Here is an 18,550-nt window from a genome sequence, read left to right as displayed (position 1 = left end):
ACTACATGGAATGCGATTCATAGGAATAGCTAGCTACAAGTACTACTGTGGGAGATTGCCTGACAGTTTTTTTTTTTTGTTTTTGGTGCTTGTAATGTCACCACTAGCATGAATGCAATAATTGTCAGTGTATCCTAGGGCGGCTCTGCATGCACCTCCTTCCCTCTGGTCAGGGAGAGATAAAAGCAGGGAACATGGGAGTGATTGATAATCACAAATGTCTGGAGGTCAACTTAAAAGACACGGGGTGGTGGGTGTTCGGGACAGATTTAAGAAGGTTTAATTGTTGTGTTAAGAAACAGATATATAATACATGCATATCAGAGACCGTGGTTGTACACAACATTTGTACCCCCACGTACAGCCCTTTAATTTGTCTCTAAATATACATGAGTAGACACTTTTATGACTTTAATAGCAGTTCTACGAGGCAGAGTGGAACCAAAGTCTGCAGTTGGTGAAGGTGCTTTTGTTTTGCTGCTTCTCCCCATTAAGTGTCTAGCTCTCTACACTACACGGAACGACACAACACTGATACTGAATAAAGCACTCCGGTTTAAGCTAATGCATTTAAGTGCACTTAGTACATTGTGCAAAAATGTGTATGCTATGTTTATGAGGGCAGCATTATGAATTATGAAAAGGTCTTTACTTGGTCCCACCCAAAACTGTTGCATTTTATGCAGTCAGCTTGTTTTGGAAGAGGGTTGCAAGTGGAAAAAGCAAGTCCATGGGGTGGTCACCAAGGTCTTGTTTTAACGCAAATAACTGGAATCAAATCGAATCAAGTATGCACACATAGGCGAGGGCAAACAAAGTGAATGCGTAAATTCAGACGGTGTATCTGCGATGTACAGAAGCGTTTCTGTTAGTGCTAAGACATATTGTAAAGGTTGGGAGAGGGGGATTACGACCATTCTAGGTAATTGCAAAAAGCTGCATTTCTGATATTGTAAGTCAGAAATTTGTGTGCATGATTTTTTCCCCCCCTGAAAAGACTGAGAAAAAGAAGAAGAAGAATTCCCATCGTTTTCGCAAAGGATGCACAAACTCTTTGTGATAGTTTCAGGTCTTTATGTGTTGTTTTTTCGAGATGGATAGATCACTGAGACCTGGCAACCCTTCATGCAGTAATCACAGGACATATGGCTAAAAGTACGCTCAAACATACAGTGATTTTATCGCTGCAAGTCGCCAATTCAATTCAATTTGATTTGTATAGCACTTTTAATAATGGACATTGTCTCAAAGCAGCTTTAAAGAAACATATAAACACAGGATACAGATTTAAAGTGTGTGAATTTATCCCTATTGAGCGAGCCGGTGGAGATGGTGGCGAGGAAAAACTCCCTAAGATGATATGAGGAAGAAACCTTGAGAGGAACCAGACTCAGAAGGGAACCCGTCCTCATCTGGGTAATAACGGATAGTGTGAAAGTAAAAGAAAGTTCATTATGGTTTTTATATGAAATCTGTTTGTTGAACTAGTCCAGTGACTTGAGTACAAAATTGTATGTGGTAATTGCAGTCCTAAGACCATCGCAGCAACCACGGCAAGAATGTCCATGTGGAATTGAGGTCCAAAACCATTTCCATGGTACTTTAAGCGGTACCATCCTCAGCAATCTCCAGGCTGTAGCCTCCAGTTGATGAGGTAGGGCATCATGATGGATCAGGCAAGTCTGCTGTACTATGAAGTTGCCAGTAGGTGTTCCTACTACTGGTTGCCATACTAACATTTATCAGCGGGTGGCGCAACTAGCATTCCACTTTTGACAACAAACCAGTTTTCTTGCCGCTAAAATGAAACATTCTGAACGGAGAGCGTTTGTATATAAAATTCGCCAGTGTATATGCGCATCGTCATATACGAGATGAAGGAGAAACGGTGTGTGCTCTTTGCCATTGCGGCCATCTCTCTGCGGTGCTGGACTGTCTCGGTCCACGAAACAATTCGGGCTCGTGCGCGTTACTGTCTTCACTCCCATTGGTCGTCACTGCAACCAAGTCGCCCCAAATTTGCATGAAGTTAAACTTTTCTCAACTTTGCTGGAAGTAGCCAGCTTTCAATGAAAATGGTCTCCGGTCACTTTGTCGCCGCGAGTAGCCGTAGGTCTGAGCGAAGAGTGGAAATCTGTTGGCCAGTTTAATGACAGTTTGTTTTTTCCCCTCACACAGCTGAGGTTCATTTCCTGCCAATATCTGCAGCTGATCTCCTTAAGTGACCTGGTGGCAACAGTAATAGTGATAAAGTCAAATGAACCGAACGTGTAAATAAACGAAAAACCAAATTGAAATCTTTACTGTATTTCTTTCCATAGTCGTTTGAATCTTACGTTTGCAAATATTACCAGATGCTTGCAGCCATTTTCAGTATTACAATGAAACCACACAGATCATTCTAGGTTATAAACGCACCACTTGGGCTGCTGTGTTGTACATTATAACGTTTGAAAAGAACTATCAAGAGGTCTTGTTAGAATGGATGCTACGCACTTTCCTATGCATCTTATTCCTGTGATGGTTGTTAAAGTGTCTGATACTTTTGCAAGGATGCTTACACTAACACTAACACACTAATTCTGCTGCATGTGAGTCATTGATGCTGACTGCCAGCTATGAAGAAGATTCTGCTGAGTTTAGTGATGTTTCAGGGGGAATGTCTTTTTCTTTCAAAAGCCAAATTGCTTCAGGTGTTTAGCTCGTTTGTTTTTTCTTTTCTTTTTTTTAAACAGACGCTCGGTGATGTCACCGGCTGAACGTTTGATGTTTATTACGTGCTGTGGATATGAAGCTGTCATTACTTTAATTAGAGGTGGAGAGATGTTGCTTTGCTGCCATGTGATTCAGTCGGGTAGATGCTTTCTGCGATCTTCCTGGCTGAGAATGCGGCAGCCAGTTAAAGAGTTAACCAATTTATCCTTGTCAGGGACACTGTAGGTCTAGAGCCTAGCTCAGGAACACTGGTGGGAAGACATCCTGGATGGGATACCAGTCCATCGTAGGGCACCGTGAACACACACTCGTTCAATCCCACTACTGACATGTTTCTGGGTGGTGGGAGGAAACCGGAGAATGCACAGGAAACCCACAGAGACACGGGAAGTACACGCAAAACTGCACATTATCCCAGGCTCAGGATTGAAGTTAGGACCCTGGAGCTATGTGCTGTGTATAAAGTGTGACGGAAAAAGGCTTTACTTTTTGCGTCATATTCATGTATATTAATGAAAAGAGCTTGAGCATACAGTTATGGTCAGCTGTAATGTTCAGCAAGCATGGAGACAGTGAGATTACTGTGTGTGTGTGTGTGTGTGTGTGTGTGTGTGTGTGTGTATAGGAAAGGAGAGTCCACTGAAGAAGACTATGTTTGGCATGCTCTAACTACAGTATTAAGTATTTAAATGAATAATGGACAGGACGTACACAAGGGTCTTTAAATGACAATAGATTTCTGAGACTTGTAACACACAACTCTGCGTGTGTGTGTGTGTGTGTGTGTGTGTGTGTGTGTGTGTGTGTGTGAGACTAATCAGTCCAACAATGGATGTTTGCACAAAGCTCAAAAACAGGATCCCTGTGTTTCCTGAGTGGTCTCCATGGGATTCACATACACACTCACGCACAGGCCATTTCTGATTATCTATCACTCACACACTACGCTGTTGCAGTCATATTATGTCTCAGACACACACATAGACCAGATTATCTTCCTATGCTGTGGCTCTTTGTCTCATGTTGGGGTGTAGGCAGACTGTAAACAAACACATATTCTTTCATGATGGGTGGTGCTACCCGCTAACGTGTAGGTGCAGGTCCGAATTTGGCACCGGAGTAGTTTTTTGATTTATGAAGGATTTGTGTGTTGTCTCAGCTTCCTTCTTCATGTTAAAGCACATCTTGGTGTTGATCATGGCTGCTTTCATGCACGAAGCACATGGTGTATTGGGGAGGCTCATTCATAATGTTTTGGTTCTAGTTTTCAATTTTTTTTTATTTATTATAATGTTTTTTTTGTTTTACCATTGGTTACACGCATCTCTCAATACTGGGTTTTACACATTTCTCTTTAGCAACATGCAGCTCAGTACAGCAGGTTACCTCACATCCAAAAAGCACGAAAACTATCAAAATCAATTCGGTCTACCTGAGTTAGGGATTTTTTATTTATTTATTATTTTTTTCAGCTGTATTTATAGCCTACCATATAATGGGAGATTTTATATCAATACACAAATTACGTAATCATAATCAAACGCCTTATATAATATTGTCTGTTAGTTTGGCGCGGGTTTGTTTGAGCGTGGCAAAATCCGATCAGGGGAATTCTGCAATTTCACTTCGGGTTCTGCCGCTGCGATGGATCTTGTTGGGAAACCAGATGTTACATTGGCGATCTGGGAGCGTTTTAAACGAACGAGCTGAACCAAAACATTTGGATGAAGCCATATGTCGGCTTTGTGGGGAAACAGTAAGTGTTAAACGGGCAAAACACTAGCCTACACATCTCAGGATCCATCTCCAGGCATGACACCCCACCGCATTTTTTTTAAATTTAATATTTAGCTTTTTAACATATTATTTAGGTTACCATCCTACTGGTATTTCTTTCAGTGTTATAGGCTTGTGGTGTACTACACTTGTAAAATAAATAAAGTATTCCTCAGAGCAATGTGCGTGTTTCACTTCTTCTCCTCTCCTCTGTGGGTTAATCACAATACCTAATCCCACAGCACCCTAAGGCTGTTTCTCACTGCAACAACACGACACAAAAAGGCTGTATTGAGTTGTTTCAGTGACGGAAGTGCTAAAATATAGCCTCATTAAAATTTTCGTATATTATGTTTTTATTTAATTCAAGCCTATAAAATTGCCTATATATTGGGTCCCTCTGCTGTTTGTCACTGACTTAGCTGAAATAATTAACAACCATCGGACTAAACCATTTTACGGACCGGAGAAGAGATATGTGGAAAACTTCTTTCATGAAAATGCATTTTTATGGTTTTCATTAAACTCTCTCAGGTAGAGAGTTGATAGTTGATATACACTGTATATATATATATATATATATATATGTATATGTATATGTATGCTGTGGAAACAAACCACCTGGGTAGGTCTTGAGAAACTGAGAATCAGCTGTGATTGGTTGATGATTTATTCATTTACATTGAGATTTTTTTTTTTATTCAGTATATTAAAAAAAAACGCCATGGGAATCGGAATAGATGCAAAGTTGTTGGGTTTTGAACTTATATTGAACAGTTAAAAAATAATAATAATAATACATATATATGTATGTACATGTAAAAAATCCTCCAGAAGCACAACTGGAGGTTGAGTTACAGTGAGAAAAGATTTTGTGTATTTTCAAATTTGGGTCCAAGCAGGGAAAGCTGATCTACGGTTCCATCCACATAGACCGCTGGTGTGCTAACCATGCGAAGAGCTTTGAAAACATGAACTCACACATGAGTTACACACTAACTGTAAAAAAAAAAAAAAAAAATTAATAAAAACAACCTGTAAATGATCATCTACCACACTGAAATGTTGTAATTATTTATACTTTCTGCATAATGCAGTGCTAATCAAATAACACTCACTTTTAAATAAGTTCTATTTCAAGCTATCATTAATTCATAGGTTAATAGGTTCATGTTCACACAACAGCAAGTTTTGGGATGGTGTTGAGGATGGTTCTGGGGTGTTTTTTTTTTTTTTTTTTTATGCAAACCTGAACCTCCTGCTGAAAAAACCCAATAGAAACCATCATAGAAATTTGAATGGTCTCCACTACATATACCATTACAAACCATAACATGTTAACCATTAAAACCATTACCAAATGGTTTCTATTACATAGTAGGATACTAGACATAAAATGCCATGAATAGTCCGCAACAATTTACCAGTAGAGACCCACAGGGACCATTACAATTTCCATTAAAACCAATTCAAGCCCCATTATAACCACTACAAATTCTATGAGGGTTTCTATTGTTTTTTGTTTTTGTTTTTTCCCAGCAGGACAGTGAATGCTGGGTGAAATAATTTACTCTGTGTTTATGCCTATGGCGTGTGTGTGTGTGTGTGTGTGTGTGTGTCTATGACATTCTATGTTTTATTAGGAATGTTTTGTATGTGCTACTTCTATCCACTTTGGTCCTGCATGTGGCACAATTGTCTATGTGTGGACATGTTATATATATATATATATATATATATATATATATATATATATATATATATTTTTAGGACTCGGGCTATATCGAAGATGCCAGGAGAAAAACTTTGCACGTTCGTGTATATTCATACATCCTTAATAAGGGTAAAGATGCCGTTATGCTATTTAAGCAGTTTATTAGGAATTGGAATGCAATTTATTATTCTTTATCGATTGTTTTAATGGTTTAAGATTAAACCTTTAGTGGTGCGTGCACATGCTTGTGTATATCATTCCTCTCTGACGCTGTGTTGGTGTGTGAACATTACTTTAGTGCAGATTGAGTTAACTCCAGATGGACACTAATGGCTTGAAATAGAACTGCTTTAAAAGTGAGTGTTGATTGCTTAGCACTGCATTTTGGGGTGAGGGAGGGGGGTATAGGGGCTGTTTTTTTTTTTTTTTACTCTGAGTTCGAAGCCACCTGTGAGCTCTTGAGAGGTTGTTTTGAACTGAGAGCGAGGTAGAGAAAAGAAGGAATAGAGGAGGAGGAGCAGGAGGAATAGGAATGCGCCTCTCTCATTCGCTCTCCTCTTATTTGCTCTGCTTTCTTTCAACCTTAATGTTGCCCTTCTTCCCGTCCGATCGGTTCTTTCCCTGCCGTGTTTATTTCTGTCGTTTTCCTATAATTGTGTGTGCTCATCCGCCGCCTTCAGTTCAGCTGCTTGGATTTGTCAGCCATACACTATCACTGAAGTCAGAGACAAAAACACAGGGCCAAAAGTGAATGCCACTGGCGCATCTGAAAAGCCACGAGCATAAAAGAAAAAATGTGAAGGAGGGAATACAGGTGTCATTTTCAAAATATTGTCTCTCACATATGCACACAGAATGCGCTTATATTATCCACATTATCTTTTATTTTTATGCACATACAGTGATTTACTTCTCACATTCACTTGTTCCAGGTGAATATGAAACCACTATTTTGTATGTGTTAGGTAAGGTGGTGTATGCAAGAGCCTTTTGTGTGACTATGAGAGCGTGTTGTTTGACTGTGAGAGATAAAGTATTGAATGGGAGTCTTTTTTTTTTTTTGTATAAGATCTGTAAATGCACACACCCACACACATCCACACATATCCTCACACATCCTCTCACATATATATATATATTTTCTGTGCTGAGAAAAGAACAGAAAAACTATTAACTCAAAACTAATTGCAAATGCAGGTCTAAGGGTATTTGTTAAACTGGAAAGGTTTATAGTCTATAGCGATGCGAATGTTTGACGTGATGACGCTCTTGAATCGAAATAATCGATCCCTATGGAGCTATTCACACCGGGCGTGACAAAGGAGTAGCATGATCCTGCAATACTGGAGGCTGCGTTTTCAGGACCGCAGTCCTAGGACCCCATTTCTAGGGACCCTAGGTTTTTATTGATAACGCCACCTAACGAATTAGAGCACCAGTGACGGCATTTTTTTCTGGCAACATAGAACATGGACGACAATCAGGGTGTGAGTACCAAATGTGGATCCATTTTTATTTGTTTAACATTAAAAACAATCGTGATGCATGGAATTGGACAGCAAAGTTAACGTAGCTGAAGTGACCGAGCGTTGATAATTATAGTCTTAAACGCACTATATAGAAACCATAATATATTAGCTTCTAATGTGGTAAAACAAACTGTTAGCATATTCGTTTAATGAAACTGTAGTGCGACTGGCAAGCCGCAACTATGTGTGGACTTAATGAGTATGATAATAAATCCTAGCCGGCGCATTGAACTTAAAAATCTGATAAAAGTGTGTCGATATGACGTGTCTGTCAGCTACATTAAATGCTACTGTCTTCATTTTGAAAGATTGTTTAATTGTTCATTGTTTTACCATTTTAATTAAGTTAAGATTATCTTAATATTTACAATGTGCTGACTGCCTGTTCACCCCACAATACATGTTATCAGCACGTCTCTTCATTTTGACATTGTTTTTGTAACGTCGAATGAGACATTTGACATTTTTAATAGTCAGAAATAACAGAAAGGCCTGCATAATAATTGACTATTAAAATACCACGTGTTAGATTCTGTCATATACTGTATAGTCTATATGAAGTGATTTCAAGGACACCGATTTAGCTCAAATGTAGGAAATAATATGACAGAAGATTTTTTTTTTTAAATCAAGTACTAGGCTTAGGCCTAATTTATGTCTACGTATGTTTATGAACTGAATTTAAAATATTTCATTTGACCACTTGGGCTCTCTCTTTTTCAAGAAGCACATAACAATCCAAGAACGGAGATCCTTGCCCGAACTGAAGAAATGCACCACATGCTGCAAGGACTTCTTCTGTAGTTCGGCTTTATTTCACAGACCAAACAAAGTTGAGTAAAGTCGAACCACATTTAGAGAGCCGTTTCAATCATGCAGTTCTCCACGAACATAAAGTTTGCAAACATTCTCTCGGGAAATGCAAATCGAGTTATGATGCATGAAAAGCAGCCTGGATGTTATGATCAATTCCATTTGAGCAATGAATCCAAACAACTGCCATTATGTTTTGTTAGCACACAATACATTTAAAAATTCTATTAGTACAAAATAATTTGCCTATAGGGTGTACCCTTCAAAGTGGTTTCCTCAGAAGTCCTCTTCCCGGGTGCCTGTCTACCTCGACAGTGAAGAACAACAGGAAACCCTTCTTGCTTATCTGAAGTCAGTACTGCATGGAACACCAACGCAACTGAACTTCACAGATGAAGTGCAGATCATCTGTGGTGTTCTATTTCCAGAGTTACGCCTAACAATATAATGTATCTGTGCATGTTCCTGCTCCTGCACTTTCAAACCCTACTGTTTACTATACTGTATGCTGCTTGTGTATATTTAAATGAACCATTTTCTTTTGATCGGCCATCATATATAGCCTGGCTGTGCTGCAGAATTTGTCTTTGCAGGAAACTGAACTTCTTCTTCTATCGTCTCCCTCCGTTCTCATGTGTTTTCATTTCCCTGATTGATTAGTGCTCTGTTTAAGTTCCCTGGTTTTTCTCTTCAGTTGCTGGAGCATCACATAAAGTCAGGTTCTGTTTGCGTTTCTGAGTTCTCACATTTGTTAGTGTTTGGTTTATGCACTGGTTGTTTATATTTTGTGTTTTCTTAGGGTTTCTTTCCTAGTTTTACAACTAGCCCCGGTGCCTAGTGTGTTTATTCCTTGTGTTTGTCTCCCAAGCCTGTTCCCTGTGTCTGTCCCCCAATAAAGAAGTTCTGCATTTTGTATCTGCATCCCTGGACTCCCTCGTGACATGTTCAAGTAAATGTGCCTTATTTCATTCTCTCTCTCTCACTCCGTCTTTCTCTCTCTCAGGAGTCGGTGAAGACAGAAGTTCTATGCATGTGGCATCTGATGAATAAATGGGTTTGTGTGTGTGTGTGTGTGTGTGTGTGTGTCTGTTCAATTGTTGTTATGTACTATTTTATAACATATACACAATCTTGAATCTGCCCCCAGAGTCATCCCTGTGTCTTGCCTCTGTACTTTAAAATATGTGGTTGAGATCTAGTGATTGAAACGGCCATAGCATATGATTCCTTCTTTATTTTCCTTGATGAGTTAATTATGCTAATTGGGCACACACATTTCTCAACATGCCGCTCTTAGCAACCAAGTTGAGTTGCAAGAAAAAAAGTAGTATTTAGGTGTAATAAAACTATAAGTAGTTAGTATTTGGTGGAACTGCTGCCTTGGTTGCACTTTTTTTGGTCCTCCAAAAGGATTGCTGTTCTCCAATTCAGTAGGTGGCGCTCTCATAAAAAACTAGGGTCCTAGTAATGCCGTCCTAGGACTGTGGTCCTGAAACTTCAGCGTCTGGTATTGCAGGAACACACTATTGGGACAAAGTGAGGCTTTTTTTTTTTCATCCAGTGTGTAGATTTTTTTCCTGTCGCTCTGCAATGAAACGGGCCATCCAGAGAGATTTGCGCTTTAGATCACGTGCCTGGCGACGCTGCTGTTGCACGAATGGGCGAGATTGGTGACGCTATAGCACAGAAAGCTGTTTTGAAAAGCAGTGTAAGCACCGAAGAAACGTATTCCAGAAGAGAGAAGAGAATGGATGTTGAGATTTTGTTATCATTTGCCAAGTTTCCATCCACTTTTTGTGCATTTCTGTTATCGAAAAAGTGAAAGCACGTAAAAAAATTAAAAAAAATTTAAAAAAGACTTTTGCGGTCTCCTGCCTGTTTCCAGTATTTTACCGATAAAATGGTACACATCAGTTACTTATGCTGCATTAAAAAGTGCCATTTGCTCAGTGCTGTCTCTCTCTCTCTCTCTCTCTCTCTCTCTCTCTCTCTCTCTCTCTCTCTCTCACACACACACACACACACACACAGACACACACAAGTGCTCGTACCAAAAAAGTATATTTCTTACTGAAATACTTCATATTTGTTTGAATGCAAACAAATATTTTTTTTTTTCATAATGTTACAGTTGGACTTTTTGAAGCAGAAAACAATACTCAGTATGTCACTTGTTATTTATCTTTATATTCTTGTTGAAAGGTCAGTCATAAATATAATGGGATATGAGAGAGAGTAGTAAAAGAGTAGTAAAAAAGGCAGAGCAAGGGTCAAACACAGTAAGGGAATAAAAATACAAAAGGCTAAGTTCTTACATGAGAGCAAACTACTGGCAAGACTTTGTAAGTAACATAATGAACCTTGTGCTTTATATAAGAGGTGAACAGGAAGTGAGTGATGGCTATATTGATATTCACTTCAAGAGAGAAAAAAACGAGGCTGTTGAGGGAATGACTGTTTAAAGCTGTGACATCAGCAATAACAGGAACCTACTTGTCTCGCTAGTGTTCCGCAACATTAAATGTAACGATAAAATGTTAAAACGGACGACTTATTGCTTTGTAATAAAGCCAAATTCATCATTCTTGGCAGGTATAAGTGGAATAAAACACTTCAGAATGTGCTGTTAATGTAAAATCAACTTTGGGGTGGTAACAGTAACTGCGCTTTGCATCGGGCTGGATCACATCACTCCGTTGTTGATTGTTGTCCTTTAACAGCACGCCCTGTTGTGTTTAATTTCTCTATAACTTCAACACAGAAGGTGTTCTTCATCTTCCATGTTTGTGTGTCTTTATGTGTGAGTTTTGAGTTTTTTTTTGTCAGTGCAGGGAAACATGATTTTACAGATAAATCAATCATGACTGGTAAAAAAAAAAAAAAAAAAGAAAAACACAGTCAGAGTAAAAGATGCATGCACACCCTTTCAGCTGTTTGTCAGGAAGCCTGAGAGGAGAGCTGTTGCTAAGGGAACAGGTGAGGTCAGAGGTCAGCTTATAAAGCTGCATGTGGAGCATCTGCACCTCACCACCCGCTGAGTTTGGGTTTTATATGTGCGGCTGCTTCAGGAGGTATTTATTAGGAGCCTCATGCACTTTCCAGGTCAGAGATATTTGTTTCTTTTAATGTTCACTTTTTACTGAACCATCTGTTTCTGGTATACATACCTGTGTGCTGCTCTCACGCGTCTCTGCTTCAGCTCTTTTCTAATTTGAAACTTTGCTCAGACATCCTCTATGTTTCGTTTTCAGGTCCGTTGATCTTTCAGTTCATTAATATTTCAGACCAAATAATCAGCGCCGGTTAATAATGTATATTGTCCTAAGTGTTTTGCTAAAGTGCTGATGGAAATGACTGATGAGGTTGTGTGGCTTTTCTCTTTGCTGAAAGATTCTCCGCTGGGAAAGAGCTTCTTTTTTTTCCCCCCCTGTGCCAGCACTTTACGATTATAAACCTGCCTATAGATTTATCGCTGATATTTCTGTTCCTGTTTCTGACAGCACAGTTTCTAGTCTGTATGTGTGTGTCCATATGTGAAACCGTGCCATAATTCAAACTTTGCTTCTCATATACATCTAAAATGTTCTCATCTTCAGTAGTTTCACCTCTCATTCAGTTCAGGTTACTTCTAACATCTTGATAGACTTTATGTCTATGTGAAAATTACAATGAGTGAATACGAATGCTTATTATACGTGGGTGACAGGTCAAGTAGTAAATGTGAGAGAATTTTATGTAACCATGAGAGAAAAAGATATATATATATATATATATATATATATATATATATATATATATATATATTAGAGAGAGAGAGAGAGAGAGTTGAAGTGTGACTCATGGCACCTCTTTAAAGGCTGAAATTCCAAATACGCAATATATGTGCATGTTCATACAACACTTTTAAACAAATGCAGATCTTTATGTCAGTAAACACCCAGTTCAAGACTTCCCATTTTAATGAGAGTTTATTCCTGCACGAATCAGTCACATCAGAATCTTTCTCTTGCCTATAAGTAAACTTAAGTCAGTTGTAGTATATTATCCTAATTGCTACAAAATAAATTATATACATATAATCTATCTGATTGTAATTAAAGTAAACAGAAAAAAGGAGTATTTTAAGCTCTTATTCTGTGTATCTGTTAAAATCCACTTGAGGTATCTGCTTCTTTTATAACCTCCAAACGTTTAAGCTACTTTCTTTGCTGGACTGGTGTCCTATGCTTGATGAAATCAATGAGATGCTGACATTCAGCTAGGTTCAGACGGTCATCCCGGTCACTATCAGCATACTTCATGAAGTCACGCATCAGCTCAGTGCCCAGGTCCTAGAGAGAGAGAGAGAGAGAGAGAGAGAGGTTATAAAAAACCCCAAATACCCCCAAATTAAGTACACACCCTAAACATTGTGTGTGAGACAGTGAGAACTAGGAGAACATAAAGACGCTGTATATTGGCAGCACGTTATATCTCGGCCTGCCACGATATGAGGGACAGTGAGTGATCTGCCTCGCGTTTGTTTCTCTCATGATTGTTATGATTGTTCTTACCTTCATTAGTAATTTCACTTTTATACTGTCATTTTACCCTTATTTTTCATTGATTCTTTATATAGTGCCTTTATATTGTCTTTAATTTATGTACACTTGTTTTTTTTGTTGTTTTTTTTTAATCTACAGGGTGTCAAAAATGCATACATAGGGGAAATGAACACTTTTTAGCAAAATAGTCATCCGAAATGTTACATACATAAATAATATATAACTTATTAATATATTCCAAAAAGACTGTAAGCCTTGTGGACCAACCAAGAAGTGGACGTCCACGAACATACACTGGTGAAGTCACAATCAGCGTGATGCAATAGTCCCCTATATATCAAGACTTTTTAGACACCGTGTATATAAGTCTTTGATTATATTTTATGTCCTTTTGTTGGTTATACTTTAGTTCTCTTGGTTTTACATTACCCTTCCTTGTACTTGCTTTGGCAATACAAATGTTTAATTATTTGTCATGCCAATAAAGCCCATGAAAGACTGAAAAAAACCCCCTGAAAACTGAGAGAGAGAGAGAGAGAGAGAGAGAGAGAGAGAGAGAGAAGTTGTGTTCTTTAGCTACACACTGTTGTGACTGGTACAAATGTATGGCTGAGAAATGTGTCAAAATATAAAGTGCCTTGTCAGTGCTCATGCCAGCTTCAGTTACAGGAAACACAGCACAGGAGCAGAAAAAAAAACAACAACAAAAAAAAACACCTGACATATACAGTATGTATGCATGTCTGTGTCGACAGACATTTTGCCAGAAAGGAGATACACACCGGCACATAATCCCTGAATTTGATTGCGACCATGTCAAAGACCCGTGAAATAGTCATGGTGGAGCCTTCATTGAAGAACTGGGGACAGACGTTCTCACTGGTGGTCATCTGTGGAACTGAGAGAGCGAGAGAGATGGAGAACCAATTATAACCACATGGAAGAAGTTATAAATAATGCTATTAAATAGGAGAAGTATTTATTAACAGGGTAATTGTTTCTACTTTCACCTTACTTTTCTGCATTTTGGCAGGAGTGTGATTAGAGAGAGAGAGAGAGAGAGAGAGAGATTGAAATCCCAGCTTGTAATAAAAGCCTAATGACTATCGCCTGTATGCAATAAAACTTTATTTAACACAGCCATTTGTCGTTGTTATCCGGGTCCCTTAATACGAATCGAGAGTTCTTCTGTAGCAGTCAACTACAGACATTGTGGAGACATTGTGGAGACAACTACAGACATTGTGGAGACAACTACGGACAATGGAGACATTGGGGAAATGATCCCTTTCTTAAATAACCATAACAGATATTTGCCCGAGATTTTGTGTTGTTTGGAGTGCTCAACAGTTCTAGTGTTGAAGTAGAAATTGTAAAACCTGAACCAGGAATACAAACCATCGTCGGAGGTGACCACTGCGATGAGGCAAACCAGGCTCAACGCTGCAACCCAGAGACTGAAGCGAGCCATTACAGCAAAGTCTCAGCCAAGCACTGCGAGAGACAGACACATTTATATCAGCACAGGGAACGGGACAGTCAGGGACATGATGTGCAGAGGTGAAGACAATAAAAGGAGGATATGGGATTAGGTGAAAATGAAGAAATAGGTTTAAACCTGTCTCACACACACGTTTGTCTTACTGTCCTTGTGAGGACGTTCCACTGGCATCATTATTAATGCAATGAATTAACTCTATGTCTACACCTAAACCCTAACCAAGTAAATAAAATGAAACCTTTTGGCTCTCCTACATAAAAAGATAAATAAATTAAAATGCTGCACTTTTTGAAATTTTTTTAAAAATAAATTCAGCAAAAAAAAAAAAAAAAAAAAAAAAAAAAAACAGCCAATATCCCCACAAGGTCAAAACTGTCAGATATTATATTCGCCACCCTCCCCAACACCAATATCTTGAATATTAAATATTCAAGATATTGAATATTTACTTTCTTTGTTTTATTATTATTATTTTTAATGTATTTAAATAAAAGTCTTTAAATTTTGTTTTTATTTATTTCAATGAAAAAAAAGTGGCCTGAGAGTTTTGGACCCCACTGTAATTGCTTATCAAAATATTTGCATTCTTCCACATCATGATTTAATATGAGTCTTTCTTTCTTTTTCTTTTTTCTTTTTTATTAGTCTTCCTTCTTTTTTTTTTTTCAATCGTTCTGATGTATGAGATGAGACAGTATGTCTGTGGGAGCCAGTCAAATCTCTGAAAAAGGATGAAGAAATCCCCAAGAGGGGGTCAAAAGCTCCAAGTTCACTGTATGTATGAGAGAGAAGGAGAACAAAAAAAAAAAAAAAAAAAAAACAGCAGTGAGAAATCAATACTTATGTTCTATTTGTGTGACAGGATGAACTGGTTAGTCGACTCAAGCTATGAACTCGGAGGTCATGGACTTGCTGCACTGCATGCTTGTCTTAGTTCGAATTAATTTGAGAACGTAAATGACCGATAGACGTTTTTCTGCTCCTCCTGCAGCTATATCACGCCTGGTTTTTATATTCTGCCTCACTGTACACTCTGAGAAATAAAGGGAGCAAACTGTACATCAAAGATACACATTTTGGACCTTTTACCTGGGAAGGTATATATGATGTACTTTTAACTAGCTTTTATTTCACTTTACTTCCCCTGCAACAAGCAAAACAGCTTGATACCTTTATTTCTTAGAAGGTATACTTAAACTGTAAGTGTTTTCCCAATATATTCATGTAAATATGGAAAGTGCAGAGCTCTACAAAACAAAACCGTCTACATTTTGTCCCCTGCACCTCATGATAACTAATCTAGCCTGTTTCAACAAGACACTGTGGCAGTGTGTGCATCCGACATTAAGCTGTAAAGGTATGTAACACACCTTTATCCCCAATCCTAGTCCTTTATCTTCTTAGCACACACTGCTGTTATAAATCACCTGCTTTTCATCACCTCATTATTAAATTGCGCATTGATGCTGGAGAGCACAAATGTCTGTATTCTTGATGTTATTTCGGCAGGTTGCCATTTGTCTGTATTATTATTTTACATTTCACATTTCAGCTGGGGGAAAGGAACCACACTCATTAATAATGATAATAATAATAATAATAATAATACTAGTAGTAATATGAGCTGTAGGTGGAAGATATTTAGCAAAATAATTTTGTAGATCCGCAGATTGTTTCTGAAAATGTGATAATCAAAAACACAATCAGTTGTAAGCCAAAAGTCAGAAAGAGAAAACCAGGAGGAAAGAAGATATGAACTGTGAGATCTGTGGTAAAGATGAGATCATTACCTGTGTTAGGTGTACAGAAGTATAGAGCTTCTTCTGGCTGTGTCGGAAGAGAAGACTGAAAGCGAAATGCGTCGTGACCTTTTATTTATGTGCTTTGTCATTTACAGGAACCAGAACAAAATAAGGGAGGAACAAAGACGTGAGGGGTGTGTGTGTGTGTGTGTGTGTGTGTGTGTGTGTGTGTGTGTGTGTTGGCATGTTCATGTAAAAATATTAGAAGTATTTCTAATTTGATAATCTGAAAATTATTCAGAATTATTATACAATTATTCAGAACGTATTGTGTAAATACATGCAGAGGCATTTATTATTATTATTATTTACAGTATTTATTCATATATTCATTCAATCTATTTTGATTTACCAAATATTTGAGCTTCTACAGTTTCAACACATTTACAATTAATGTACAAGAAACATATGAAAAAATGACCAATGTGCAACTGACTTTATTGCACTCTCTCTCTCTCTCTCTCTCTCTCTCTCTCTCTCTCTCTCTCTCTCTCTATCTATTTGTCTCTTTCACACACACATACACACATGCATTATTATCATTATTATTATTATTATTATTATTATTATTATTATTATTATTATTTGTAGTAGTAGTAGTAGTAGTAGCAGTAGTAGTAGTATTGGACTACTAGACTATTTTCTTTTGAGTAATATCAGGTGTTCCATCTTTCCCTCTTGGAATGCTGTTATACACGTTATACAGCAATCACTGCAGGTACAAAGTCATTGGGAAAAAAAAAAGAAACACTTCCTTAAAAGAAAAAATATATCCAAATGCGTGAGAGCGCTGTGATGAATAAAGTCCTAGAATTATTTTAGAATGAAGTAAATTAACCTATACGTCAATCACACAACATTTATTTACAAGATATTTATTAATATCAGTTTCACTCAGTTTCTTTGCAGCGATGTACTCTTACTTTAACTTTTTATAGAGAAGAATCCATGAGACAGACATACCAGTGTCTTACATTAACCAATTTATTGAGTCCACACACCCGATTTAGATTTCAGGAGCATCTGAATATGAGTGTCAGGTAAATGTGATTAGGGTATCAATGAAATAAAATTCATACAGTTGCTGCAAGCATTTACACAAATTTAAACTTTGTTCTAGGTTAAGAAACTTATTAGTTTATGCTAACTGTTAATTTTTTTCAAGGTTAGTACTGTTTCCAAAATTGTGCCCCTTTTTTTTTTCTTTTTCTGTTAGGCACATCCAGAAAAATGCTGATAAGTTTTGAGTGAAGGAAGTTACTTAAATTTGTATTTAGTAATCACGTTTCAGCCAATTAAAAACAAAACAAAACAAAAAAAAACTTAAGTATTTTATTGCAACTGTAGTGTAATTACTGACCCATAGTTCTCCAGTAAAAATATTTTGCACCTTATAAGAGTCAAACTTTTTTTTTTTTTTTTTTAGATTTCACATAGTGTCTCATATTGTACATTTTTACAGATTTGTTTTTCATTAGTATTATGAGTAGGGTTGTGGTGCTATCCTGCAGAGATGAGAAAATCTATACATATAGCTGATAATGTAAAAAAAAAAAAAAAAAGAAACAGAAAAAATAGAAAAAAAAAAAACCCAAACGTGTATGTAAATGATATGTCAAATACCATAATATTCGGATTATGTATTTCAGTATATGCTCGGTGATCACTGTATTAAAAACACATCTTCTCATTCATTGGGGGTGGGAGGGCGGGGGGATAGTGACTTTTGGATCACTGACATTTTCACTCACAGGTAGCTAGAGGAAGGTGCAAACAATTATTTATTTATTTATTTTAAATCAAAGCATCCAGTGCGCAGCATTTCTGTGGCGCCTTGTTGATGAGAGAGGTCAGAGGAGAATGGCCAGACTGGTTCAATCTGACCGAAAGTAAAACCTTGAGGAGGATGGGCTCGGGTTCCGCTCCTGTCAGCCAAGAACAGGAATCTGATACTCCAGTCGGTACAGGTTCATAGAAATTGGAAATTAAAGTGGTTTATCCAATTTTCAATTGTCCAGTTTCTGTCACTCTGTGCCCAGTGTAGTCTCAGATTCCTGTTCTTCTCGTTTTAACCATTGTGCTGCCTCCAGATTATTGGATGATTTGATAATTGCATGAATGTACCTAGTAAAATGGTCACTGAGTTTATATTTCAT

General features: G+C 37.7%; 1 protein-coding gene across 1 annotated transcript; it reads right to left on the bottom strand.

Annotated features, from left to right (window-relative positions):
- Positions 1-12,496: 12,496 nt before the first annotated feature.
- On the bottom strand, positions 12,497-16,483 carry si:dkey-247k7.2 (uncharacterized protein LOC797677 homolog). Its single transcript, XM_053623638.1, has 4 exons — positions 16,383-16,483; positions 14,490-14,585; positions 13,874-13,989; positions 12,497-12,878 (listed from the first exon to the last, which is right to left on the bottom strand). Exons 2-4 carry the CDS (start codon positions 14,560-14,562, stop codon positions 12,744-12,746), a joined length of 324 nt encoding a protein of 107 aa, XP_053479613.1. The 5' UTR covers positions 14,563-14,585; positions 16,383-16,483; the 3' UTR covers positions 12,497-12,743.
- Positions 16,484-18,550: the final 2,067 nt, after the last annotated feature.

Source organism: Ictalurus furcatus, chromosome 1, assembly GCF_023375685.1.
Source record: "Ictalurus furcatus strain D&B chromosome 1, Billie_1.0, whole genome shotgun sequence".
In the NCBI taxonomy this organism is placed as follows: Eukaryota; Metazoa; Chordata; class Actinopteri; order Siluriformes; family Ictaluridae; genus Ictalurus; species Ictalurus furcatus.
The sequence above is the reverse complement of the archived record's forward strand: the minus strand, read 5'-3'. Positions and strand labels throughout refer to the sequence as shown.

What these genes read in the sequence shown, in the direction of transcription:
- si:dkey-247k7.2 (XM_053623638.1), bottom strand. Translation starts at nt 14,562, where the DNA reads ATGGCTCGCTTCAGTCTCTGGGTTGCAGCGTTGAGCCTGGTTTGCCTC. An exon ending in AGTGGTCACCTCCGACGATG is followed by an intron (nt 13,990 to 14,489) that starts GTTTGTATTCCT and finishes TCGCTCTCTCAG; the next exon opens with TTCCACAGATGACCACCAGT. An exon ending in AATTCAGGGATTATGTGCCG is followed by an intron (nt 12,879 to 13,873) that starts GTGTGTATCTCC and finishes CTCTCTCTCTAG; the next exon opens with GACCTGGGCACTGAGCTGAT.